Source organism: Cyphellophora europaea (genome assembly GCF_000365145.1).
Source record: "Cyphellophora europaea CBS 101466 unplaced genomic scaffold supercont1.2, whole genome shotgun sequence".
Classification (NCBI taxonomy): Eukaryota; Fungi; Ascomycota; class Eurotiomycetes; order Chaetothyriales; family Cyphellophoraceae; genus Cyphellophora; species Cyphellophora europaea.
In genome coordinates, this window is record NW_008481808.1 from 302,323 (window position 1) to 329,110 (window position 26,788).

At 54.6% G+C, this 26,788-nt stretch overlaps 10 protein-coding genes across 10 annotated transcripts; 3 read left to right on the top strand and 7 right to left on the bottom strand.

The window, feature by feature from the left end:
- Positions 1–1,012: 1,012 nt before the first annotated feature.
- On the bottom strand, positions 1,013–5,059 carry HMPREF1541_01590 (uncharacterized protein; the record flags this gene model as incomplete). The annotated part of the gene is made up of 3 exons (XM_008715949.1): positions 1,013–4,048; positions 4,118–4,705; positions 4,763–5,059. 3 exons carry the CDS (start codon positions 5,057–5,059, stop codon positions 1,013–1,015), a joined length of 3,921 nt encoding a protein of 1,306 aa, XP_008714171.1.
- A 349-nt stretch (positions 5,060–5,408) lies between these two features.
- On the bottom strand, positions 5,409–6,818 carry HMPREF1541_01591 (uncharacterized protein; the record flags this gene model as incomplete). The annotated part of the gene is made up of 1 exon (XM_008715950.1): positions 5,409–6,818. One exon carries the CDS (start codon positions 6,816–6,818, stop codon positions 5,409–5,411), a length of 1,410 nt encoding a protein of 469 aa, XP_008714172.1.
- Positions 6,819–7,832: 1,014 nt separating this feature from the next.
- Positions 7,833–9,485, bottom strand: HMPREF1541_01592 (uncharacterized protein; the record flags this gene model as incomplete). Its single annotated transcript, XM_008715951.1, has 4 exons — positions 7,833–8,009; positions 8,069–8,552; positions 8,614–8,767; positions 8,828–9,485. 4 exons carry the CDS (start codon positions 9,483–9,485, stop codon positions 7,833–7,835), a joined length of 1,473 nt encoding a protein of 490 aa, XP_008714173.1.
- An 880-nt stretch (positions 9,486–10,365) lies between these two features.
- On the top strand, positions 10,366–11,608 carry HMPREF1541_01593 (uncharacterized protein; the record flags this gene model as incomplete). The annotated part of the gene is made up of 3 exons (XM_008715952.1): positions 10,366–11,104; positions 11,169–11,416; positions 11,462–11,608. 3 exons carry the CDS (start codon positions 10,366–10,368, stop codon positions 11,606–11,608), a joined length of 1,134 nt encoding a protein of 377 aa, XP_008714174.1.
- Positions 11,609–11,637: 29 nt separating this feature from the next.
- HMPREF1541_01594 (uncharacterized protein) lies at positions 11,638–12,099 on the bottom strand (the record flags this gene model as incomplete). Its single annotated transcript, XM_008715953.1, has 1 exon — positions 11,638–12,099. One exon carries the CDS (start codon positions 12,097–12,099, stop codon positions 11,638–11,640), a length of 462 nt encoding a protein of 153 aa, XP_008714175.1.
- A 699-nt stretch (positions 12,100–12,798) lies between these two features.
- On the top strand, positions 12,799–14,685 carry HMPREF1541_01595 (uncharacterized protein; the record flags this gene model as incomplete). Its single annotated transcript, XM_008715954.1, has 1 exon — positions 12,799–14,685. The coding sequence occupies one exon, from the start codon at positions 12,799–12,801 to the stop codon at positions 14,683–14,685; it is 1,887 nt and encodes a 628-aa protein (XP_008714176.1).
- Positions 14,686–14,791: 106 nt separating this feature from the next.
- Positions 14,792–16,111, bottom strand: HMPREF1541_01596 (uncharacterized protein; the record flags this gene model as incomplete). The annotated part of the gene is made up of 1 exon (XM_008715955.1): positions 14,792–16,111. One exon carries the CDS (start codon positions 16,109–16,111, stop codon positions 14,792–14,794), a length of 1,320 nt encoding a protein of 439 aa, XP_008714177.1.
- An 805-nt stretch (positions 16,112–16,916) lies between these two features.
- HMPREF1541_01597 (NADH-ubiquinone oxidoreductase 78 kDa subunit, mitochondrial) lies at positions 16,917–19,259 on the top strand (the record flags this gene model as incomplete). Its single annotated transcript, XM_008715956.1, has 3 exons — positions 16,917–17,122; positions 17,171–19,075; positions 19,136–19,259. The coding sequence occupies 3 exons, from the start codon at positions 16,917–16,919 to the stop codon at positions 19,257–19,259; spliced, it is 2,235 nt and encodes a 744-aa protein (XP_008714178.1).
- Positions 19,260–20,307: 1,048 nt separating this feature from the next.
- HMPREF1541_01598 (uncharacterized protein) lies at positions 20,308–20,985 on the bottom strand (the record flags this gene model as incomplete). Its single annotated transcript, XM_008715957.1, has 3 exons — positions 20,308–20,768; positions 20,843–20,909; positions 20,971–20,985. 3 exons carry the CDS (start codon positions 20,983–20,985, stop codon positions 20,308–20,310), a joined length of 543 nt encoding a protein of 180 aa, XP_008714179.1.
- Positions 20,986–21,785: 800 nt separating this feature from the next.
- On the bottom strand, positions 21,786–23,329 carry HMPREF1541_01599 (uncharacterized protein; the record flags this gene model as incomplete). The annotated part of the gene is made up of 4 exons (XM_008715958.1): positions 21,786–22,323; positions 22,372–22,605; positions 22,652–22,774; positions 22,827–23,329. The coding sequence occupies 4 exons, from the start codon at positions 23,327–23,329 to the stop codon at positions 21,786–21,788; spliced, it is 1,398 nt and encodes a 465-aa protein (XP_008714180.1).
- Between the last annotated feature and the right edge of the window lie 3,459 nt (positions 23,330–26,788).

Sequence of the window (26,788 nt, forward strand, 5' to 3'; positions counted from 1 at the left end):
GCCCCGGCGGGAGGGTCGGCATACTACTCTGTATTTCAATAAGTGGGTGGTGGTAACACCGCGGCAGCGGCAGCAGCAGCAGCAACCGCAACAACAACAACAACAACAAAGGTTTCAGGAAAAGCAGAGTTGGGAAACTCGAGTTCTGCTCACTCGGTCAGACGAGAAAGGGGAAAGGGGAAAGGGGAAAAAGGCGGAGTAGTGGTGATAGCTATCAGTGCCCAAGTGCAAACCATAGCCTCCTTACGCAAGTATGCAAGTATTGCAAGGTTCTTCGTCCAGGCTATATGGAATATACATGACTGTTTCATGGTGCACCGCTTCCGCTTCCGCTCTGGTCTGGTCTATTCGCCTCAGCCCTCTCCTCTCCTCTCCTCTCCTTTGACCAATTCCCCGTCCGATGCGTCGTTCTTGCTCCGGTTGGTCTTGCTGCGTCCTTGATACGCTACTCCCACTGCTGCCACTACTTCGACGGACGGCTTCTTCGGCAGTGTACCCTGTGTGTTGCTGCTCTCAGCACACGACAACCAGGGGGTGGAGCTTCCCACTTCCACTTCCACTTCCACGCCCGAATCCCGTCCACCAACCGGCATCGAATAGGATAGTCAACATGAGCATGAAATTTGACCGCGTCGAAGCAGCATTTTGGTAATGTATGTATGTATGTATGTATGCACATTAAATCACATTCTCAAGAAGAGCACAGGAGCCAGCCGGGGGAGACAGGAATATTGTGGTTCTGCAACGGTGCGATGGGCTTGCAAAATAGAAATAGTTCGTGGCAAAGGATGCATGTCATTGATTTCTGCGTCACCGACTCCGCCCTACGATAGTCTCTGGAGAAAGGCAGCGACGCGACCTCTTGGCCTTCGTTGATGTGCTCGATGCAGTTCATGAGAATCATGCTCGCTCTAAACATCTCTTGACCGAAGCTCCACTCGTTTCCGCTACACTCTTTCCGAACCCGCTCGCAAAAACAGATATCGCCAGCCGCCTGGCCCCCCCATCACACTCAAGGATCGTTCCGGACTGCACTGACACGATCCCTCGCACTCGCACTGGATCCAGGAACAGTCAAGCGATCATCTCTGGCACCGACGGCGGGACTGTTCTGGCGACTTCGCCGCCCAAAACCACCGCCAATACCGGGACTTCCTGGCGGCTGCGCGCTACTGCCTCTCGTCTGGACGCCACGATTCTTCTTCAATACCTTGTTCTCTTCGTCCAACTTCTTAGCCATGACCACCAAACCCCGATTCTCCTGCGTCAGCTTCTTGACTTCGTCACGGTCGCGCTTCGTGCGCTCGGTATTGTTGATCTCCTTGAGGCGGCGCTGCTCTCCCGAAGCTTTTTGTGTCAGCACCTCGATTTGCGCTTCAAGATCCGTAGTCTGCGAACCGAGCTCTGCGGCACGATTCGACGCTTGCTGGTATTGTTGACGGGTGAACTCGAAGTCACGCTTGGTGTTCTCTAGCGACTTTTCAAGCATGGCAGCCTTCTCGGTGGCTGTGCGGGCTGTCGAACGGGCTTCCTCGAGGGCCGCAATGTCGCCGCCTTCAGCTTTTAGGTCGTCACGGGCGGAGGCCAGGTCAGCCTTGAGCTGTGTGTTCTCGCCGCGCAGCTTGGTGTTTATTTCGCGGACCTTGTCGGCCTGGATCTTGATGTTCTCGTTCGCTGCAGTCACGCGTTTGTTTTCCTTGAAGATGGTGCGGTTGTGGTCACGCTGCTTCTCATAGCGACGGAGTAGCCCAGAATGATCATTCTGCCATTCTTGTAGCTTCTTCTCGGTCTCTTCGAGCTTCACAAGCGTGGCATCACGGGCTTCCTCAGCTTTCAAACGAGATTCCTTTTCTGTAGCGAGTTCGATTGCCATGGCTTTCAATTGTTCCTGCAAGTGCTCAATCTTTGCGGAATCACGAGATGGTTCAGCAAGTGGTGTGAGATCTCTCATGGGAGTCAAGCGTTGTCGCTTGTGGAGGAGAGACGTCGCCGCATCGACGTCCAGCATTCGCTTCTTGCCCGAAGGGGTAGCTGATCGTGAGACGGGAGATCTGGTTCTCATGCGACCATCTCGTGGAGTCGGAGCGGCGGTGCCAGCAGTAGTTGTGTTCCCACTCATCCCAGGAGGCGTCTCTTCCAGTTCATCATACTGCACTTCCGGTAAGGTATTGATACTCCAATTTTCCTCAAAGTCGGCCGATAACGCAGCCCTAGCCACGATCGCTGCGATCATCTTAAGCTTGCGGTTCGGGCTCTTCCTGACTGCTCTCTGCAGGTCGTGCATGTCCATCGGGACACCTTCCGGCCCATCAGACTCATGGGGAACATATGTCGGTGACCCTCCCAGGTTGGCGCGGGCAAGATAGGTGCCACGGACCAGGAGTTTCAAGCGCTGTGGCGAAGGCATGGCCTTCCGCAGGCAGCGGTCCACATGTTCTGATGAATTAGTGACGAGCAGGTGCACTACCGGAAGTGGCTGGTCCCGGCCCTGTGAGTACAACTCGCGAATGCGACGTACATGAGAGCTTTGATTATCGAACGACGCATCGAACGCAATCATAAGTGCTGGGGTAGCTGAGAGTTTGACTTCCGCATCAGAAGTGGTGGTGATGAGATCAACTTTGAGCGTATCGCGCAAAGCTTCGGGTGTGACAGCTCTCGCAGAATTGGGTCGATCATGCCGTCGAACTTGCACGTGTTTCATCTTGATAAAGTCCGCCAGCAGATCCTGTACGGGACCGGGCTTAGAAGCAATGACCAGTCCGCAGTCGACGTACTGCATCATGGAGATAAGCTCGCCAAGGAACACGAACTTGGAGCCAGCGTACTGCGCATAGGCTGTAGCTTCCTGCGATTGAATCGAATACTGTGTAGCAAAACCAGGGAGACCAAGGTCCATGTGCGTTGAGGTATCTTGCAGGCGCTCCATTAGCTCAATCATCTCATTGCGCTCGATCGTTCGGCTAGTAGATCCGTTTGCAGAGCCGACCGAGTCGCGGCGATAGATGAATTTCAACATCAACTTCCTCTTTGCATGGATGAGATCATTATAGATGGACTGAATCTTGCCTTCAGCGGGTAAACCAATTAGGTATTCCCCAGGACCAATGACTGGCTGCACCGGGAGGCTGACACCGTCAACTTGAGGGACGATGCGCTCGTTTTGCAAGGACACTTGGCTTGAACTAGCTTTCGACTCTATTGAATCTGCAGAAGATTGGGGTTCCTCTTCGATCGACTGTTGGATTGGCAGGGCGCTAACACCATGGACAGGATCGTAGACGGTAGCATGGGGAGCAATACCCATGACAGAGTCGCCTTGGTATGGTTGCGCGGATAGGTATGTGGGGTCGATTGAATGCGAGCTGCAATCAGCAATGTGAGGAGGATTAGTAGCCAAAGGACTCGTTACGACATTCGCACTCATAGTACTCGAATTGAATTCGTCCAAGGCCTGTGGGGTCCGAGCCCTCTTAGATTGCTGTGAAGCCCGTGGAGAACGAGCACGTGAGACTGGCGTGGCCGATTGCAAACGCGGCGACTGCCGAATAGCAGGAGTATCCATTCTCAAGCCGCTCGAGTTGCCTTGGCGTGAAGACGCTGGCTCGGGAGCTGATTTGCTGAGTGGTGAAGAGTTCTTCGGTGGGATAGATTGACCACGTGACCGCGTTGTCGGAGATGCTAGCAAGCGACGTACTTCAGGGAGCTGAGACTCGAAGTTCCACAGCGAAGACGACTCCGAAGACGACTTTCCGATAGACTGGATAGGCTGCAATCGCTGTGAGAGCGCGTCGCGCGTCGATGTCGCAATAAGAGAGTGAGGCTGGGCGCTAGAAAGAATTGGCTGGAAGTCGTCCTCGACTATTGCAGAGTTAGGCGGAGGTTGCGGAGAAACCGGCTGGACAGAATCAAGATCTCGCGACTTCTTGAAGCGTAATTTGATGACCTGCGGCCTTGATTCAGAGCTAGACTCTTGAATGACGAATGTAGGAGACTGATTCGGGCCGGATTTGATCTGAGCCTGGTCTCTCTCGGCTGAGGCAGGGATCTCGACCTGGGCAGGTTGTGCGGTTGAGTTGCTAAGTGCCTCTCCCAACCTCAGGTGTGCAGCTGAGACACGGGTGCTTTTGTGGCTCGAGAGTGATTGTGAGCTCAAGAGAATAGGGCTATTCTGAATAGAGAGATGTTGTGATCGCGTGCTGCGTGGCGCGGAGTTTGGCGTTGCCGATTGCTGGAGAGGTGAACTGAGACCAGGATTTATTTGGCTGCTGCCTTTGAGTGACTCGTACTCGGACTTGTCAAAGCCTATTGGGGGTATTTGGACGGTATACGGTGCTGGTGTTGCGGCAGGGTTTGACAGAGACGACTGATGTTGAGACTCGGAAATCTCAAAGGAAGGCGATATTGGACCGTAGTCGTCGTCTGCTGAGGAGTCTGTAGTAGACGCTAGACTAGGAGTGATGGACGTTTGAGCGGCATCAGCTTCGTGGGTGGAAGCGATATCACTGGATGAATCAGTGACGATAGGTCGCGAGCGCTTCAGACGGGTCTTGAGCAGAGTCTTGCCAAGTCCGTTTGTCGAGGAAGACGCAGTGACGTTGCTGGGGAGCGCTTGAGATGGTTCGTATGGCAAGTCCTTGGATTTCTTCGGATTCCTGGATCTCCAGTCTCGGAGCAGCGGTTCTGTTACGTTCTTCTTTGGTTCCTGCAATGGTCAACAACGCGCTCTTTGGTGATGCAGGATGATGTCAATGTAGCGTACCCAACTTGGCTCCCAGACTTCACCTGTTTCTGGATGGGCCTCCCAATCAACTAGATATTGCTTCTGAGTGCCAACCCTCTTCTCTTGCAATATAGCGCGTGCAGGGTAAACGCCTTCTTCTTCAATCAATCTTAACTTTTCTGCCTTTGTGTGCTGGGAGTTGGGGGATTGTATATTTGCTTGTGTGGCTGGGGGCGAGTCTATATCAACGGTAGCAGCCGTACTAAACTTCCGTCGCTTGGGTGATCTAGCTCTATAGTCGATTCCGAGGAGGGCGCGTTTAGGAGTTCTGGTCATAATGCTCGATGTGAGCGGACTGCAGGTCGAATGGGCGCATGGTCAAGCAAGGGAGGATCACAGTAGACTGGCAGATTACAGAAGTTGGGGCAAATAAGCACAATGTGAGTTCAGGTGATGATTTGTTTGCGTGACAGGCGCCGCGGGGAGGCGGCCAGAGATCACGTAGGAGGCAGGTTAAGCGAGAGCATCGGGGCTGAACTTGTAAGGGAGCAGCCGCAGCCGATAGCCGATGCGCTAGGGAAGGGGCCCACCTCTAGTAGCTAAAACCAAGGCTCACTGTTCTGTTCTGTTCTCAACTTCAGTGATACATCATCTGTCTCTGTATATGCTATCCAGTTAGTCTTGTCTAACACTCTGCAGCAGCATACATCTCCCGATCCTCGTCCCTGCGGACAAAGTCAAAGCCTAGATCCTCGACCCGTTTGATCTTCCGCCTGTCTTTGCCTTTGCTCAGGTATGCTGCTTTGACGGCGGGAAACTGGGACCTTAGCCAAACCGCCTTTTCATCATATCCTCTCCCGAGCTTCCCTTGGCCGTCGTTCTCCAGCCTGTGATCCGTGCAAGCTGCGAGCGCCCACCTGTGTAATTCATTGATCTGGGCACAATCCTCGGGGAATTTCTTCAAGTGAAAGTGTTTCCCATTGCCATTTGACGCAATCTTGTCCTTCTCCCATTTTCGCATATCCTCTTGCGATGGGAGACTCAACCGACCTGACCAGATTCGTGCAACGACTGCAGCTTGATTCTCGGCCAATGGGAACGGTATCACTCTCAGATTGATAACCGGTAAAACCAACGAGGGATGATGGATGTAGAACAGATCGCGGTAAACATCCTGTATCCGCAAGCCATCGGTGATCAGTAGAGGTTTGAAGTCCCGCACGAACGGTATTGAGTAGTAATATCCGGTGCAGAAGATGACTTGGTCGATGCCTTCTTCGATGTGGCCGTCTTCGAACTTTACTGCTCGGTCATAGCTCGAGGACGGAAGAAACTCAACCGACTGCAGCACATCCTTCCGCCACGGCGGGGGCTTGCCAGTCGCGAATATTGACGCCGAACGAGAGGACAATACCACTGGTTGTTGTGAATACTCCGAGACCTGGTAGGCGATATCGAGTCCCGATGCAGCATTACCTATGACCAGAACTTTCTTGCCCGTGTATTCCTCTGGTTTACGGTACGCTTTGGAGTGAATGACAGCGCCAGGGTAGTCTTTGTTCCATGCCTCTAGCCCGTCAATCTCGGGGACACTGGGTACTGTATAGTGGCCATTTGCCACGACCACAGCGTCGTAGTGATGGACCGAGATCTGCCTCGTTTGCAGGCTCACCGTCTCCATGCGCCACACGTCCTGTCCCGGGGCAGATGTCTCATCAAGTTTCAGATCCTGCACTTGGTGGTTAAACGTGATGAGCTGCTTGACGTCGTTGGAGTACTCTTCTAGATACTCCAGAACTCTGTCATGTGGCGGAAACAACGGGTCGTCCGCAGCGAACGGCTTCTCAGCGTAGGCCATGAGCTCCTTGGGAATGTTGGTCTCCAGATAATCATAGAGGGGCGATTCGAACTCGAGGGAATCATCAAGTGCGTTACCGCCACCAGAATTCACCCTTGCCTTCTGTCCGTACCGGGGATCCGTTTGAGGTATAGGTATCCGTTTGCTTCTGTCTGGTGGCGATAAGTTCCAGATTCCGCCAACTCGATCCCTCTGCTCCCATATCTCAATCCGATCAAACGCATTCTCGGCCAGCATGTGCCTATCGCGCCCATCAGCAATCGAGGCAAATTTAGAGCATCGTTCTGTTCGCAGAGACCTACTTGGCGAAGGCCACTCCCACTGGTCCGGCACCAATTATGCCTATCCGCCGGATTGCCGGCGTATATGAACCCATGGCTGCTAAGCTCGGATGTGCGAGACTATCTCGGCCACAGGCCCATATCAAGCACGGACCTTTCCTGGTATCTAGAATAGTTAAGGGTGGGGAGCAAGGACAGACGCGCGCTTATCTGCGAGGTCGGAGGATTTATATTCTGTCGTCATTTGAGTCACTCCGCCTGTCATTCCAAATCACCGCCGGAGTGCCACTCTCACGCCACTATCCAGGTATGACTTCCCTTTTGCATTCACTAGGAGCAGAAAGATCAACTTCGGCAGGCCAGTAAACTGTATCTCGGGGCTGCCGTTCCCTCTGTAGGGAGTCAGAATCAATCGGGCTCCTACGTTTTCACTCACCCAGATCCAGCCTCGCAGTGTGAAATATACAGCGCCCAGTACGCGTGCTCAGTGCCCAAGTGCAAAAGATTGGCTACCATTCTCCAGCATGTCCTGGGCACAGACTACGTTCTGCTCCGGGGAGTCCGGGGGCACCTTCAGGCGGTCGTGCGGCGGCTTTCGTCCGCCAAAGGTGACGATCGGACGGCCAACGTCTGCGAGGGCTGAGTAGAGCGAAAACATGTCACAGACGGTATCTTTCCGTCGAGCTAGACCTCGTACCAGAGTCTGCCTGGCCACGACGATGCCTCACATGTAGAGCGCGGGCCGTCGTTGAACGATGAAGAGGGCACGGACTCAACACGGGTCGAGGAGGGAACGTCTCTGCAAGTCGCGAACACCCACTAAATGCAATGATTGCCTGGGATTAGTGCGAGTCAAAGCCATGAAAAGAGTCTGGTCTTCATCGGCAACACGTTGGAAATTTGGAAGCTAGCAATGTTGGCGTCAACGTTCGTGCACGCATATGCTTCGTATCACGCTCGAATGCCGCCCCTATACCTTTGCTCCGCCGGCCACTTCTTCATCTGCTGCCTCTCTCGCTGACGGCTTCAGTTCGGGCAGATAACCCTCCGCACCAACATGCACAGATCCCACATCGCGAACCACGAAATATGCCGTACCCAAAGCGAAGCCCCAAAGCGCCAGGATGATGCCAGCAGAGACGAGCAACTGCGCCAAGTGTCAGTCACATCTCCCCAAAGTCGAGTCTTCCAGACCACATCACTTACAGGCGTCCGCGTTGAGCTGATCCCGCTCGCAATACACTGCCCGGCCGCTTCGACTCCTCGAGCAACAGCCGCGTACCGCACCACCTCCGCCGGCCGCTTGGCCAGCCAGCCGATCAACCAGTAGCCGTAGTTGTACGTCAGGGCAAACTCGACCTGCTGAAAGACGTAGAGCGCCCAGCCCTCGCCGAAACCGTCGTCGACCCAGTCGAGAGCAGGCGGGTTGTGCTGATACTTGTGCTGGATGATCACCGCCCATACCCACGTCGCGCCGCTCATGGCCATCATGCCAATAAAGCCGAACTTGGCCCGCTGGCTGATGGACAGGCGCTTGAGGTCGAGGAACGTGCCCATGAGACCGGTCGCGACGACCTGAGCTAGCGCGGTGACAAGCGAGGCGAGAGCTCGGGATCGCACGCTGAAGTAAGTCGTCATGTAACTTCCGATATATGGAAGCGACCATGTCACGTAGCACAGGTACGGGATTCTTCAGCAGGTCAGCCTTCGACGTCCAGGGAGAACGTGAAGGAAAAGCCGGGGGAACTCACATCAAGAGAAACTCTTTCCTCGCCGCCAGCCGCAGTGTCTCCTTGAATTCGACTCTGTCCGGCAATCGCTGCACCACTGCGACCTTCGTCCCATTTGCCCGCTGCACCTTCCCAGGGGGGCTCAGCAGCATGCCAATCGCGGGACCCAGACACTCTGCATCACGTCAGCACACGAGTACCCAATCTCTTTGCCTCCCGCCGGGAGCACACTCACGCAACACCACGAAGACAATGTACGTTCTCCAATCCAGCTTCCCCAACCGGGTGCCCGTCGCGTTGAAGCCCAGATTGATCGCACCTCCAAGTATGGCTCCCGAGTTTCTGTAAGCCAGCCAGTACGCCAGGTATCGACCCCTGCGCTCGGGCTCCGGGTAGCGCAGCATGACGGCCCCTTCGGCGGCCCAGAACAGGCCCGCAGTGATGCCGCACGCCGCGCTGCCCACGTAGATGAACCACACGGTCCCGTAGCGGTTGTTCTGGTACAGTGCGGCCGAGTACAGCGCGTAGCCCGTGGTGCCGAGGACGAGGGTCCAGCGCAGGCCGATGCGGTTGATCACCAGGCTGGAGGACAGGCAGGTGATGGTCATGAGCGAGAAGAGCAGTGCGTTGCCGGCCATGACGAGGAAGGGTGTCTGCTGGCCGCCCGCCCCGACGGATTGGAGCGCGTTCCAGAGGCCGGGGGCCGCAAAGGCGAGGAGACCGACGACGGTGGCCTGGAAGAAGACGGAGCGGAACCAGTGTGGTTTGGGTGGGGCGGCGACGGGGTGGTCGTCTGCAGTGACGGCCAGGGACTCATGGGGACCGCTGTCAGTGTTGCGTGGCAGGTCGGTCGTGGCGGCCCAAGGGCCTTTGGGCGAAGTAGAAGCGGTCATGCCGAGAAGATGGAGCCCGTAGCGAAGAGTGCGTGGAGGATGCTTCCTGCGAGGGGGCCGACGTGGATGCGAGATATATTGCACTCTGAAGCACTCGGAGCAGCCGCCCATGTGGAGTCTGTTGGATGTTCAATGCATACAGTACCCGTGTCTAGACCGGAGACACGAAAACCTCAAATGGCGTGCTGGCTTTAGCGTTTCCTTGCCACGCAGCTGCATCGCTTGGTACCATGATCTCGGTTCGGTAATAGTCGTGGACGTGGGCCGATCCCGTGTGGCTTGGAGGAGCGTGTAGCGCGCTACCGACTTTCAAGAATGGCAAGGAAGGACATGTTTGGGGCATCTAGCCGGTGTCCGTCTCGTCATCGGCCTTTTGACACCACCCACGGCTCGACAGCAGCGGTGGAGCTCGGCGTCAGCATAGCATACGTGCACCACAGCCAGTCACCGCTGTCGGGCAATCATGAACGATCAATGGTCTGCTGTCGAATAAGAATCGGACGAATATCTTGGCTTCAGGAGACTATGGCCTCGCGTGCTCGGGCGACAAGGCGACCATGTGGGTCTTCACTACCCCATTCCTCGATCACGACATATGGCGGTGATATTGCGTTCGACTTCTTCTCCGAAAGACGTTCCCAAGCCATAGTAATCCAGAGTATGAGTTGGAGTAATGCCTCATTGAATGTGTCCGACTTCTCTCGGCGGGAGGCGCGGGATATCGTGGGTGTCGTGGTGTCCCGGTGCCGGGTTGCCAAGCCCCCTCACCAAGCAGTGAAATAGCATCATAGCCTTCTTTTGTCGAGTTGGGCGCCGTGCGCTCGACTCTTGCTACACATTCCTGTGCAGGCCCGATACCAGCAACGCAGATTCCTTACTCATGTCACCGCCATACGGCCCCTTCGAGGCCTTTCCCGTCCCTCATGCGCAGTCCACCTCGACTTTCGGCTACCCATCCCCGCAGCCATTCCCATTAGCCCTGCGTGCCACTTCGCCAGTGACCATCCCGCATGCCATCACTGCCATCACCGCCATGAGCACTTCTGGCCAACTGTCGACTCTCCTGAACCTGCACGGCGGGGCGCTGCTCCTCCGCGGCATCCCCATCCGCACTCCTGCAGAGTACAGCGAGGTGGCGCACGCGTTTGGCTTCGCCGCACACGAAGAAGTCGGACGGCCACCGGTGCGCACGGTGCTGGCCAAAAACGTCAAGACGGCGAATGAGGGACCGCCCGAGCTGCCGATATGGCCGCACAACGAGTATGGGTGGAGCACGATCCATCCCTCGTGGCTGACGTTCTGCGCTTTGGATGTGCCGGAAAAGGGCGGAGAGACGCCGATCATCTCGAGTGTTGGGCTGGCGCGGGTTCTGGAGGAGAGAGCGCCAGATTTTGTGAAGAAGTTGCGAGAGAAGGGTGTGAGGTATCTATATCGCTATGGGAGGCAAGAGACGGTCAGTACGGTGGGGGCTACGGTGTTGGCCGCGTATGGGAAGGAGGTGAAGGAAGGGGATGATGAGGAGACGCTGCGACGGAAGGTGGAGAGGGAGGTGAGGAGGCATAGTGACCGCTTTGAGTGGCATGAAGACGGGAGCTTGAGTGTCACGCATGTGGTGCCGAGTGAGTGTTCTGATCATGTCATGACAATTTGAGGGGATGCGAGCTGGTACTGACAAAATCATAGTCATTCGTGTACATCGGGACACCGGTCTCACGACGTGGTTCGGAAATTTGACAAGCGCATGGGGTCGGAGCAGACATCATGGCGCAACCAGGCCTCCGTTTCTAGGCGATGATGGAGGATACCACCCATTGCCCGAGTACGGGGATGGCGAGCCTATCGAGGTCGAATACCTGGACCAAGCCCTGTCGATTGCCGAGTCATTGCAGGTCGATGTCCAGTGGCAACCAGGAGATATTGTGCTGATTGATGTGAGCGGCCCCAATCGTCATAAATATCGAGCTGATCAGAAGCAGAACACAGCTGTGATGCATTCACGGAAACCATGGACCGGTAAGCGGACTGTATTAGCGGCGCTGTGGGACGAAGAGGGCCGTATTCAGGACCATCCCGAAGGTATTGAGATCTTGAAGTCTAGCCCCCGAGAACCCATTCCGGCATGATAGCAACGACATGTGGCCAAGAATAGAGTTCATCCATGAAGAACCGCTCTGTCGCCAGAAGTCCACTGGATTTTGATCTCCCACCTTTTGATCTTCCATAGACCATCAGTGTCATCCTTCACAAGATCCATAAAGTACAAGCACGCAGCCGTGTACGAAGTATCCGCCGGCTTGTACACATCATCCGGCCGAACATGGTACGCGATGGCGTGCGCGGTCATGAACGCGGTGGTAGTATCTTTCAGCTCAACGCGGATGTTGGTAATGAAATGTGTGGTGACCACGAGGAAGACTCTGGACATCAACGCGTTGATCGCATCCCAGCCGTAAATGGTGTCCGGACCGGCAAGAACTGTGGCGGTCTCATCCTTTAGGCATGCGGATTCAAAGAGATCCCGATCGTTAGTATCGAGGCCAAGGACGCAGCGGTGGAGGGCATCCGCGACGGCCTCGCGTGGAGTGAGTGCGGTAAGTGCGGTTGTTTGGGCCATTGCATCGGGCGAGAACTCCTGTTGGGATTTGTCCGCTGGATTTTCGAGTGAATCTACCTACCTGCGAGCATCCATGATCTGGTACAGTACTCTATAAAGGGGTCTGGCATAATGGGCTGGTGCGGAGTTAACGGTAGTAACAGAGTGCAGAGAAGGCTTCCGACTCCATCGTATACGAAAGGTGGAATAGTGCGCACAAATACTTGGAGTGTTATCCCAGAAGTGAAGCTATGCAGCTTGAGCTGTGCTTGGCTCTTCTCTGGCATTGATGATGAAGGTGTGTTAGCGCATTTTCTGGCGATGCCTTTGCGAGAAGTATGGTTGTAGATCGAGGAAGAAGATGGTAAATCCGAGCCCGCAGTGTTCAGTCAGGAGACACGCGCGAAGACCGGTGGCTTTCCCATTGGAACGGAAGAGCGTAGCGACTCGTAGCCTTCGAGGTTGGGGGACGGAAGTAATTGCCTACGGTTGACCGAAGAACCGGTTGACGCAACGGTTCCTCGACTGACATCACTCTGCAGATGATGAAATATCGCCTCGGCCGCGAGCATTCGCCTCATCATGCAACTCTGACTGCGGAGAAATGGAGAGGCGTTTACAATTGACTGCCTCTCCGTCCTCTCTACTTACGCTCTGTTCATGTTCACACATCACGTTACTCGTCTCGCGAAGCCCCCGAACCGCATGCGACTAGCACAAATGGCAAATCACATCGCCAATGGCAACACGAATGGTCAAAGCAATGGCATTCATAGCGCCGCCGGCGTCCGCTTGGAAGATATCAAGAAGACAAACAACTTCACTTCGAAATTACCCTCGGACCCCCAGTACCCTACCCCAGCCGACTCACATGCCGCTGCCCGGGAGAAGCTGGGCCCCCGCATGGTGCGGGACGCCCTGTATACATATGTGAGGCCTGTGCCTACCGATAAGCCCGAGCTACTTGCTGTTAGCAAAAGGGCTCTACGGGACATTGGCCTTTCGGAGGATCAAGCGGAGTCAGATCTCTTAAAAGAAGTCGTCGCCGGCAACAAGTTCTTTTGGGATGAAGAGAAAGGCGGGGTCTATCCTTGGGCGCAATGCTACGGAGGTTTTCAATTCGGGTCATGGGCCGGCCAGTTGGGCGACGGTCGCGCCATCTCACTCTTCGAGACTGTCAACCCGGAAACCAATACTCGGTACGAACTTCAGCTGAAGGGGGCTGGCAAGACTCCTTACTCCCGGTTCGCCGATGGAAAAGCCGTTCTCCGCTCCAGCATCCGAGAATTCGTCGTCTCAGAGTACCTGAACGCGCTCGGCATCCCAACTACACGTGCCCTCTCCCTTACTTTATGTCCCGAGTCTCGCGTCATTCGTGAACGCGCTGAACCGGGTGCCATTGTCTGCCGCTTTGCTCAGTCCTGGATTCGCTTGGGTACCTTCGACCTTATGCGCTCTCGTGGTGATCGCAACTTAATCAGGAAGACTGCGACTTATGTTGCCGAAGATGTCTTCGGCGGTTGGGACAAGTTGCCTGCCGCGCTCAATCCTGACGACAAGGACAGTCACATCAACCCCGCAAGAGGCGTCCCCAACGACGAGCTTCAGGGTAAGGATGGCGAAGAGCAAAACCGCTTTGCTCGTCTCTACCGCGAGATTGCGCGCAGGAACGCAAAGACAGTTGCACACTGGCAAGCCTACGGGTTTATGAACGGTGTCCTCAACACCGACAATACCTCCATCTACGGTTTGTCCATTGATTACGGGCCGTTTGCATTCATGGACAACTTCGATCCGGCCTACACACCGAACCACGATGATCATATGCTGCGGTATAGCTACCGCGCGCAGCCAAGCATCATCTGGTGGAATCTGGTTCGTCTAGGCGAGAGTCTTGGCGAGCTCCTGGGAGCAGGAGAACGTACGGACCAAGACGTATTCGTCGAGAAGGGTGTGGAAGAAGATTTCGCACCCATTCTCATCAAGCGCGCCGAGGCCGTCATCGATCAAACTGGCGAGGAATACAAGGCTGTCTTCATGAGCGAGTACAAGCGTCTCATGAGTGCCAGGCTTGGTCTCAAGACCCAGAAAGAAGAAGACTTTGACAGCTTGTATTCGAACTTGCTGGATACAATGGAGGCGCTTGAGTTGGATTTCAACCATTTCTTCCGCCGACTATCAACGGTGAAACTCGAAGACGTCAGCACAGAAGAGAAACGAAAGGAAACGGCGGCTCGTTTCTTCCACAAAGAAGGCGTCACGGGCCTGAATGAGGACGAGAGTTCTGGCAAGGAGAAGGTGGGAGGGTGGCTAGAGAAGTGGTCCGCAAGAATCAAAGAGGATTGGGGCCATGGTGCAGAAGCAGACACGGACCGAGTCAAGGCGATGAAAGCAGTCAATCCTAACTTTGTGCCGAGAGGCTGGCTCTTGGACGAGCTCATTGACCGCGTTGAGAAAAAGGGTGAACGAGATATTTTGAAAGGTATCATGGAGATGGTGTACGATCCTTTCAAGGATGAGTGGGGTTGGAGTGCAGACGAGGAGCAGAGGCTTACCGGAGACGTGCCTCGTTTCCAGCGAGCACTACAGTGCAGCTGCTCGTCATGAGTTGGAACAGCAACATTCACCAAAGTGTATAGATAATGTGTCCAATGATCTAGATTATGATTCCCAGCGCCTTCGCCATTTTTGAACATTTTGATTTCCCATGCTGTCATCTCAGCTCTATCCTCTTTTCCGCGCGAAAGAGGCGCTTGGTCCATCTCCACACAACATGTATCCTAGTTTTCACCCAGAATATCGCATAGCCCATCTTAGTAATGGGAATCCAGTACAAAACGCCCTTGTCGATAGGCCAACCCACCTCTTCCCCAACCACGCCCAGCATGCTTGCCATGAAGTTGAGGGGCGCATCATCTGCAAACCCGCCTACCTTGTTCCTCATCGTGTCCTCTTGCACCTTTCTGGCCCGGGGAAACATGCCCTTCTCGTACAGCTCCACGGCTTCGTCGAGACTCGTGTCCTCCTGTACGGCCTTGATGATGCGCTCGGCAAGCTCCATCGTGTCGGCCATTGCAGCGTTAACGCCCAGCCCGGCGAATGGCGTGCACAGATGTGCCGCGTCGCCGACCAGAGTGTAGCCCGTGCGGTGTTCCCATGTCGTGCCTACCGGAAGCTCCCAAAGCACCCACTTCCTGGTGAAGCTGCACACGTGGAGCCACTCTCGGATCTCCGGCGCCCAGTCCTGGTATTCATGCAGCAGCTTTGCCGTAAGATCCTCCTCGTCGTCAATTCCTGTGCCAGGCGACAGCTCATCCACAAACTCCTGGTTGCGCCTCAACCACGTCCCAACCTTGATGCTATCATCCCCCATCCTCTGCGCCATGGCGCTCCTCCCCCCACTGAAGGCGAAATAGCTTCCCCTTCCCACCATAGCATCTAACGCTGGAGACCTCTCCCCCGGCCGCTCGATATGTCCCTCAAACCCACAGATCCCACTGTACACGGGCCGTACCTCACTCACCGCCTGCCGCACCTTGCTCCACGCGCCATCCGCCCCTACCACTAAATCAAATGGCCCCTCGACACTCCCATCCGCAAACTCCAGCTTTCCCGCCGCCGCGTCCACGCGCTTCAAATGCTTTCCCCACCGCACATTTGCCACCCCCAACGCCTCCAGCAACAGGTGCTTCAGCCGCTCGCGATCAATCTCCGGCGCCGCATTGCGACTGCCCCCCACCTTCGGCGCCTCCTTGATGTGTACGAGCTCGCAGGCGTTCAGATCGGCAATGACCAGTTCCTCGCCCTCGTAGCGCAAAAATGGCGCGGCCGCGTCTTCGAGGTGCATGGCGCGCAGAGCGGCAAGGCCGCCGCTCGGGTGTAGATCCAGTGTGCCGCCTTGGTGGAAGCGAGAGGTGGCAGAGGCGTCGTGCTCGTAGAGCGTGAAGGGGATGGGGACAGGGGCGAGCTGGAGCAGGCGCGCGAGGGTCAGGCCGGCGGGGCCGGCGCCGACGATGGCGATGGTGGGGGGCATGGTTGTGCAGGTGGTGAGGATGTCGGGTTCACAGTGGGGGATGGTGGTGAGAATGGGCTAGGTTGTGAGCATTGTAGGGATTGAAGCCTTGCTTTAATTGTCCTGTTGTTGTGGGAGCCACAAGTCGACGCCAAAATCCAAGGTGGTTACCACACTAGAAGCTGGGTGGAGCGCGTGGTGTGTATATATATGGTTGCACCACCTCGCGGTCTGGTTCCTCTTTCGGCGAGGCTGCTCGTCAGTTCGGGGCCGACAGATGATCCAGCCAATGAATCTTACAACGTGGAGCTGAGGTATTGCAGCTGTCCGGTACCTATCACGTGCGCTTAGACTGTCTCATCAATCGGCGTCGGTCACCGTTGTTGGCCTGCTGGTAAGATCGAGAAAGCAGATCCGAAGAGCAGAAGTCAAGGGAGCTAAAAGGTTACGAGACGGACAGCACTTTAGAATTGGGGCAGAGCTGTGTTTTCCGGCTCGCACTTCCACATGCGGTCGGAAGCGAACACAATGTAGCTACCTGCTAATAGACTGCACGTATTACTATACCCCCAATATTAAACAGCTGCATGGCAACACGCTGGTTCAGACGCACACAGAGCGACAAGAGCGGGTCATAGATGTGCTGGGGGAAACTTGCAGGGCTGCCGAGACCAAGTCCCATACATCCGACCAATCAAAAGCCACTGAGTTTCCATGACTTCAACTTCACGCAGTCTGAATTAATTGGTGTTGGAAGCTCCGCGTCGATGCTACACTCCCTCTTCAATCCCGCCACCTCGTAGCTGAGACCTGTACGGCCGTCAAGATGCGGTCTCAGCTCCTTCGCGCCGCCGCGCGCTCGAAGGCGACCACCAGTGTCGCTCGCCACAGATCCTTTACCTCATCCGCGAGACGATCCGCCGAAGTCGAGCTTACAATCGATGGAAAGAAAGTGTCGGTAGAAGCTGGCTCTGCCCTAATTCAAGCTTGTGAAAAGGCTGGTGTTACGATACCGAGATATTGTTACCACGAGTATGCAGCCCCTTCACTCCCTGCGAGATGCAGCTAAACGTTGGCTAGGAAACTCCTCATTGCCGGTAATTGCAGAATGTGCTTGGTTGAGGTCGAACGAGCCCCGAAGCCTGTTGCGTCCTGCGCATGGCCCGTCCAGCCTGGCATGGTCGTTAAGACCAACTCGCCCCTCGCACACAAAGCAAGAGAAGGTGTTATGGAGTTCTTGCTCGCCAACCACCCCCTCGATTGCCCGATTTGCGATCAGGGTGGCCAATGTGATTTGCAAGATCAATCAATGAGGTACGGCGCCGACCGAGGACGATTTCACGAAATTACTGGCAAGCGTGCAGTAGAGGACAAGAACATCGGACCACTTATCAAAACCTCCATGAACAGATGCATTCACTGCACGAGATGTATCAGATTCGCCAATGAGATTGCTGGCGCTCCCGAGCTGGGCTCAACTGGACGTGGCAACAATATGGAGATCGGTACATACCTCGAGCGCAACCTCGATACCGAACTCTCGGCTAACGTGGTCGATCTCTGTCCCGTGGGTGCGCTCTTGACTAAACCTGGCGCATTCAGCTATCGACCCTGGGAACTGAGCAAGTTTGAGTCGATTGATGTTCTGAACGCAATGGGTGCCAATATCAGAGTCGATGCTCGCGGTCTGGAAGTCAAGCGCATTCTCCCGAGACTCAACGACGACATCAATGAGGAGTGGATTGACGACAAGCAGAGATTCGCCATGGACGGCTTGAAAACGCAGAGATTGACCACTCCTCTCCTCCGACGAGATAACAAATTCCAACCCGCCACTTGGGAACAGGCTCTTACCGAGATTGGCACGGCCTATCAAAAGCTCGCTCCCAAAGAGAACGAATTCAAAGTCATTGCTGGCCATCTGATGGACACAGAGACTCTCGTTGCGATGAAGGACCTCGCCAATCGTCTTGACTCTGAGAACCTCGCTCTCGATCAACCAAACGGCTCATCTCCACTGGCTCATGGCGTTGATCTGAAGGCCAACTACGCCTTCAACACGAAGATTTACGGCATTGAGGAATCCGACGCCATGCTCATCATTGGCTCGAACCCACGCTGGGAGGCTGCAGTTCTGAACGCCCGCATCCGTAAGCAATGGATGCGGTCGCCACTCCGCATCGGCTACATCGGAGAGGACTTCGAGTCGACCTTCAAGTATGAGAATCTCGGTGCCGACGCTGCAGCAGTCAAGTCCGCTCTTTCCGGTGAATTCGGCAAAGCTCTTTCCTCCGCCAAGCGTCCTATGATCATCGTCGGCTCAGGTGTGACAGAGCATCCCGATGCCAAGGCTATTTACGAGACTGTCGGCAGCTTTGTCGAGAAGAACGCCTCCGTGTTCAACACTCCTGAGTGGCAGGGCTACAATGTGCTCCAACGCGCCGCCTCCCGCGCAGGCGCTTACGAAGTTGGATTCACTGTGCCCAGCCAGAAGGTTGCCAACACGAAGCCCAAGATCGTCTGGCTGCTCGGCGCTGATGAGATCGAAGAAGCAGATATCCCTCAGGATGCCTTTGTCATCTACCAGGGCCATCACGGTGACAAGGGTGCACAGCTCGCTGACGTCGTCCTGCCTGGCGGCGCCTACACCGAGAAGTCCGCCACCTACGTCAACACTGAGGGTCGCTCCCAACTGACCCGCAACGCCGTCTCTCTTCCCGGCGCGTCGCGAACCGACTGGAAGATCATTCGCGCCGTGTCCGAATATCTCGGCCAGCCACTGCCTTACGACGATGTCGAGGCACTGAGAGACCGCATGGCCGACATCTCACCAGCACTACGGAGATACGATATCGTGGAGCCCACGGCGCTCAGCGCCCTCAGCAAAGTGCAACTCGTGGACGCAAACAAGGGAGCCAAGGCCACCGGGCAGAAGCTAGAGCTGCCAATCAAGAACTTTTACTTTACGGACGTCATTAGCAGGAGGTAAGTTGTTTGCAACAAAGTCTAGGAAAACAAAAAGAAACACGCTAACAACGGAAATAGTTCACCGACAATGGCCCGCTGCGCCGCCGCCAAGGAGACGGGCAACCCGGACACCAACTTCATGGCGCCCGGTGAGCAGGGTGAGTACCCCGGCCAAGTGTCGTATGGTGGTGCTGCGGCCTGAGTGTGCGAGACATGTTGCAGGTGAGGAGATGTACAGCATGAAGGTTGATGTGATGGAGAACGTGGGCTTTCAGCGAGAAGAAGATGAAGAAGAAGGAAGAACGGAAGCAAGACCAAGCAGCATGCTTTGGTGGGTGGAGTGACGCAGAGACGGCATGGGATGCTGGGCTTGTACATACATAAACCTACCTGCTACCGAGACCCATCCGATCAATCCGATCACATCATATTTCGGTCGTATCAGGTCGGTTCTCTTTTAAATCAGACGGTCCAGAAGGAAATCTTTCTTCTCCCCCTGATGGTTCGATCGCATTCTTGCAAAGTCTTGTTCAACGCTGATATTGCGAACGTGCTTATTGGGTATTCATCCACATGTATTCAGAGGAAACGGAGTCTATAGTAGCTAGGTAAGGATACATTTGCTATGGGTGGGGGGGAAGCGAGGTTACGGGAGATGGATCTGCTGTAGGCCTTCGCGCTCATTGATTTTCCGTTCTACAGTACTCCCCTACACGACCAGCGGACTTCCTAGGTCGAGCCGTCGTTCGCGTTCGTCCTGTGGCCCGCCGTCCTCCGCTCGTGGCGAGATGCGTGCTCCTCCTCCTACTGCGGCTGCGCTGTGTCCAGCTTCAGGCCGGTCTGATCGTGCGCAGCGGACTCGTCATGCAGTGACGCTCGTTAGACGGCGACGTTGCCGCTCGTGGTACGAGACTGGCCGCTTCAAGGCCTGATATCATTTGACGAGTCCCGAATCGTGACCCGAATTTCCCTCTTCTGGCACACTCTTCAACATGGGCTTGCGGTGGGCGCCGGAAGCGTGCCTGTGCTGGTGTTTCTTCTCGCGCTTCTTGCAGGCCAGCTTGTGCCGTTCCTCATCCAGCTCTTCCAGGCCGAGGCGCAGGAGCGCAAGATCGTAAATCCGCGCTCGGAAGGGGCCGCGCGTCGCCTACACGGGCAGCTTGAAGCTCTTGCCTTGCAGGACCCTATTTGGCGTGGTTAGTGGATAAATATTACTGTGGGTTGCAGCGGAGCCTGGTAAAGCTAGGAACTCACTTTGTATAGTACACCCAGAAGAAATCGCTGTACAGCACCGTCTGCACGATTCCGGCGATCAGGGCCCGGGGTTCGAGCCAACCCTCCGCTACGTAGCGCCAAATCCAGTTTGGGATGTAGAGCGCTCGGTACGCGCCGAGCGCGAACAGGTAGTGCGTTGTGATTGTCTCGGCCTCGCCGGTTCGCTGCAGCATGAAGAGCTGGGGTAGGATGGCCACAGATTCGAGCCAGATGCTGAAAGCCCAGAGTATTTCTGTAAGGGTATATTTGATGGGGAACAGCAGCGCAAGGACGCCGCTGCCTCCGAGGAGGTACGAGACACGGAAGGTGTCGAGTTGAGGGTCGTGCGTGGGTCGATAATCATTGAGCATTAGGTGCAGGGTGTATCCGCTTGAGGAGAGGTATAGCAGCTTAAAGATGGTGTTCCAAGCGGAGTCCGTGAAGGTCCAGAATATATCTGTCTAGACGTTAGGGCCTGTGAGCGGAAAGGAGGCTCTGGTCTGAATGATTCGAGCCGGGAGTACTGCGCACCGAGATAACGGGTTACGTAGACAAAGAAGTAGAGCGCCTGCGACTTAAATGAGATGCCGGAGCAAGACTGCGGTCGACGTCAGCATGCGAGAGTTCTGGTTGAGCGTAGGGATGGGGAAGGGACGTACGCCGCTCGCGCGCATTTTGTGGAGGAGGATGAGGATGGAGACGAGGTGAGATATGTCAGCTACAGAACGTCTGTCAGTGGTTTGACTTGCCATCGCCAGTGCAGCCTCAACCTACCGAGGATCCTGAAGATATTCATGTTGGGCAGAGTGGGCGCAGCGGACGGGGCTCAAAAAGTGAGAACTGTTCGCACGGGTCACTGTTCGCCCTTGAGACCTGTTGAAGGCTAGTCGCGAATATGATATTATACAGACTGCACTTCAGTTGAAGTGGAAAAAGAGAAGGTGCCTGCGTGGTGCAATGTGCAACGTTGAATCAGTCAATGGAATACTTCAGGCGAGCCCTTTGGTTGAAGACAACACTTGTCGCCAGCGGGTCCACTGCCTTTTTGGGATCAGGAGCTTTGAAGGCTTGGCAGGGACAAGCTCCACGCTGTCGAAAAGCTAGCATCAACGACATGCTGGGCACTACTATTGAAGTACAGAGTGTAGTCGCTGTTGTCACTGTCTGCGTGATGTCTATGGGTGATATAAAGTCAGATGGAGCTTTTGCCGCTTCCTAGATGTTCTGCGCCAGGCTAACTTGTTTCCTTGAAGCGTTCGCCTGATACCTCAGCTCCATCTTCTTCCTGTGCTCCATAAAGAGGCCCCGAAATTTCCCTTTAGCTGATCCTGCAAATGACTGTGAACTCCCGTCCTGACTTAACTCCTCATAAGCACTTCTGTTGAGACATTGACATTAGTTGTCTGATCGTGTCCCATTACGCTGGCTGGTGTAGCTTTTCGTCAACGTCGTGATAGTAAGATGGTGGCACAAATCAGTAGGGTCGCTCCCGCTTCACCCGGTCTCTATGCTCACGCTTCATTGAATACGCCGGACTGCACACTGAATTGACCGTCTGCCAGTTGCCAGTTGATCGTACATTACCAGAAGGAAATCCAGAAGGCGGCATCGTGCTGCTGGAAGGGAAGCTCATTGAGTTCATCTGCTCGCTGAGCCGATTTGTGTAGCTAGGAGACAACCCTGTCGAGCTCTCATGCGAGACATATGTGTTGGGACTCATCGAATCATAGTATTCTGACTTTGTCTTCAGGCTGGGAAGGTCGCTCATCCAGCGATTCTGCTGGGCAAAAGTGGTGCTGAAGCCTTGCATCGGCAAAGACGAGTGTGGGCTAGTCGCTTCTTCTTTGTCAATGACCATTGAGTCTCGACGGGAGACTGAAGCACCATGGCGCCCATCATCCGAATGAGGAGTCTTCTCGTGCACTGGTGAGTGCGGCTCGCGGTTGGATGGACGCCGAATCCTGCAGGTTGGACACATCTTGACGAAGCGAGAGATGAGCTCCTTGGGCACCCTGTCTGGACATGAGGAATGACGCTGCAATAAATAGAGCGGTACTTACCATGAGTAGATCCTGCGAACCTTAGCAGAGGTCTTGTCTCTTCCGCCATGTTGGCAGGACTTGTGAGCATGGGTGAGGATCTTGAATAGTTTTTCGCGGACAGCAACCGGTTTTTGATCATGGCAAATGCTCTTCTGTGTGCTTGTCAACAAACATCCGGACAAAGAAGGGGGTATGCAGACTGGTCCACCACTTCCGATTTGTTTGAGGGAAAACATCTTCTTGACCCAAAATCTAGCCATTGTTAGCTAGTGTTGCTGTTCGTGTTCTGTGGACTGACCGAAACTGCGCCGACTCGACCGTGGTCGTCTTCTTGTCCATCAAAACTGTCCGGATATTCCTGGCTCGACGAGCTCCGATCAACGCTTTGTCCTGTTTTTTGGGCGAAAGACCCCGCACGTATCTACTCTGGTTAATATGAGTTCTTTGGAGGTCGGATGGCGAGCATGGCTTACTCGTTCAACACTTCGTCGAACTCCTTCACCACAGGATAGCCCTCCAGAGCAGGTACCACGGGCTCGGACAGCATAGTAGCTTCATTGACTGACTCTTGGCTCTCAATGTCATTCGGATGAGTCAAGCTTAGGTCTGCCACATACGCGCTTCGTATTGGGTGGCCAGCAGATCTGTGGGTGGGAACGGTCCCGCCATGGTAAGGAGGATATGAAAGTGTGCGTGCTGGAGCTTGATATGGTCTGGCCGGCGGTGCGAGAGAGTAGGGCATGGCCAAAGATTGACCGTTGGACATGTACATCGGAGGGCTCGAAGTTGCTAGTCCGCTCGACATGTACATCGGAGCGTATGCCGAGTACGAACCACCAACTGCGGGGCCCTGAATCTGACCCTGTGGATAGAAATAGTTCACACCATTGCCATTCGCATAGTGCGGCGTGACCAGATGCGGATTTGAGTAGAAGCCATTTCGATCTTGACCAGAGGCGGGTGCGTACTCGGTCATGGCTATAACTTCAACAGTTCTTGCGAAACCCTCAGAAAGCGCTCAGCCGTTTGAGGCAAGCCGTAGCTGGAATGACTAGACAGAAATATGTTCATATGTCACCATTCTTGATGTACACACACGCTCAAGAATATACAGCGAAGGTTTTCGGGAAATGTATAGCGGGTACTCCAGTACTGTTGGCCAGGAAAAGATTAGTGAGTAGCAGAAGCAATCGTAACAGATCAGGAATAAAGGAAAAAGAGTTGAAGTTGAGATTGGATGTACTCAAACGTCACTCGTCTAAATGACGGATGGATTGAATGAGACGAAAGGCACAAAGGATTGTGGCCGTGCGTGTCAGATATGAGCTACTCAGAGCACGAAGGCATAGCATGGACCCAGACAGCGAGCCCCTCAGACGTGCTTACAATCCCTACGCTTGATTTATTGGACGCTCTGGACACCTCGACATTGGAGCACAGCATCATGGCCTCAGACCGGCCTAAAGCATGCTGTGTCCACCTTTCGCGCAGGAGGCTTTGACTCGTGGGGCGCACCCCAGGCAAATGATGCCTAGTCTATCACCTGCTAAAATCAGACTCGTGGTAAGTAGCAGTGGAGACGATCCATATCAACATCGACGTTGAGAACAACAAACCCGTAAGCTGATGCTTTGCGGAGTTTGTTTCCGGGACCGAGATTCAGGGTCAGGTCAGGTTATATTCAAAGCGTATTTTGTACAGAAAAACGGGAACTATTCCTCGCATATTGCAGCGGCTACCGGAACGGCACGAATCTAGAGTGAAGTCTCTCGGAGGCTGAAGCGAATATCAGACAAGGGATCGATCCTTGCACTAGCGCACGTAGCAAACTCGCTAAGCTGCATTGCCGTGAGCAGGCAAACATTGAACATTGACACAGGCTTCTGTGCTGGCCTTCTCCTGGGCGCTTTGCTCATGGATAACAGGTCTTCTGGAGACTCCGTGGAAAGATAGAGAGCTCTTCCGCTTGGTATGACATGTGTGTTGAGAGCGAGTCAGCTGTGAAACAAGGACCTCTCAGCACGCGAGAGACGAATCCGGGACACTCCCCCGCCGCGATTTCTTGCCCGTATATGTGAGGGCGACATTGGCGTGATTGTGATGTAGGTACCACTAGATGGTTATCGTGGTATTGTTAGGTCTGACATGGTTACCAAAGTACCAGGCTGCACGGACAACAGCCGTGATCCTAGGCGGGCATGATGGTCAAAGCATCCCACGAACCCGCCTCAAGCCTTGATTTCCAAAAACAAACAGTGAGCACTTGTTCCAGGACATCTCCATTGCGTCATCATTGGGCGTTTTCTGACTTTTCAGTCCTGCAAGGCGGATTCATGCTTGAGCAGCACAACACTGCTCAAAGCATTATGAACTGTTGGCCCATATCGCTTATCGACGTGCTCATCACGCGCGTATCGACGACGGAATGATCCAACTTACTGCATGTCCGAGTCTCGGACACGTCATAGTCAGGGCTATGCCTGGTTCTAAAAGTGGTTCGGATGTACTGCAACTCCTCTCATTTAGGACAAGGGTCCGTTCGAGCTCCTGCGCCATCGGGCATGGGTGTAGCAAAGAGCTTTTGACAACTGCATCACCTGGTAGTTCCAGGCAGAGCTTTGGCTTGAAGTTAAGGCTCTCCACATTGGTTCAGATATGCTTTTTGCTGGGCTCTCACTGCCATTACCATCTTTCAAGAGGCATACGACGAACTGTAATGCAAGCCTCAGCATTGAAGCAATGGCTCGCGGGAGCAGTATCTGCATCTCTGGCCCATGCTGAGACGGACGTCCTTTCCCGTATAAGGCACGTCTGAGCGTTCGACAGGCGGATACCAACCACAGCACTTTCTGTGACCAACGAAGTCCTGAGCTCCGCCACTCTTGCTGGGATGGGCCTTCTGGATTGGAGTAAGACGACCAGAACAGCTTGTTTCCCACATTCAGTGCCTGCCACGTTGCGCCTGGCCCACAAGTCCAAGGGATCTCATCCTTGATCATCTCTATGGAAGCCATATCTCGTGAGCTGTCCTTTGTACCCAGGGCCTGATGCAGCGTGGCAATCCTTCGAATCGGCATCCTCCCGTTAGACCTAGGTCCATATGGCGGCCCATGGAGCAGAGTGCTATGATGTTGTGCGATCGCCCCAAAGTCAATGATCAAGTGCTGTCGAGATCTTGCCGAAACCTCCGAATCACCGAGCTGGCAACAAAGCTGTGCATCTCTCCCCCAACCTCAAGATAGCAGGAACAGAAAAGCACATACGCCTAGCTGTACTAGCCGTACTTTACGATCTCTCAACAGATTGTAAGCTTGTAACTCTGTGGATCATGCGGTCGACGTGGTCCGGCTCAAGCTGAGAGTCAGGATCTGTGCGTCTTACTTGAAGACAACCTGCAGGGTATACCGCCCTATCATCCTCCTTCAGACCCCAGAGCATTTCAGTCGACCCGGACATCCTTGGAGGTGGGTGTTACACAGCACGAGGATTGTCAAAAGCCGTGGAAGGGGGCGGTGAGATCTGGCCTGAATTCGCATCGGCTATCCCCGATTTGACGCCATGTCGATTGCCTGCTGATGCATAGTTCCCAGCAAAGGCGTTCTCCTTGCTCGTGCACATATCTCAATCCATCCTATACTCCTCTTCTTCACAGATGGACTTTGCGCCACGCGAACCGCGGTCTATCGTCAGCAACGAACTGGAATCTTTGGTGTGGACCGAGTCCGTACCACGAGCCTTGCTGAGGTCTGCATCTAGTCTGTCTATCTCATCAAAAGAAGGTTCGTGTCCTATGTTGCTTTTGGAAGCCTGTCGTCTTACTTGAGACTGGCACCATCATCCCCGGGGGATTAAGTCCGGGTGTGATGTTGGACGTGCCAGCTGGTGCTAGAATCATCCCAACCATTCTAGTCCACAAGTCTTGCATTTCGTGAAGTGTTGTTTTTGGGTTGCAGATCAGTTAAGGCTCAAACAGCGTGTCGAGAGCGGTGTTGCCATTCCGCGACACGCATTACTCAGCGACTAGGACGCTTCCGTTACGATCGAGATGGCTACGAACGGGCACATTCCCATTTGTAGCCGTAAATTCGCCCGATTCAAGCAGCCGACTTTCCTGTCAAGCTGTCAACACCTACCACCGGGTTGTTAGTCCCATGCTGTCAATATGACAGCCTGTCTAGGACGGGTGAAACACTATCATTGCAGGCTCCACCAAAACCAGTTCGAGGCTTGCAAACCCTCACAGCAAACGTGCATGTTGACTCCGCAGGTTTGCCATTCCTGAATATCCTTGCGACCCCCGCATTGCAAGTCTCAGTCTCAGGGCTCACCGCTTCAAACCGAGCCCAAAAGGCTAAGCGAAGAGTTGTTGGGAGTGGTCTGGGTTCGAAAAGGCAGATTCGGCTGCCTGAATCTAGCTTCTGGCTTCAATGCTCAG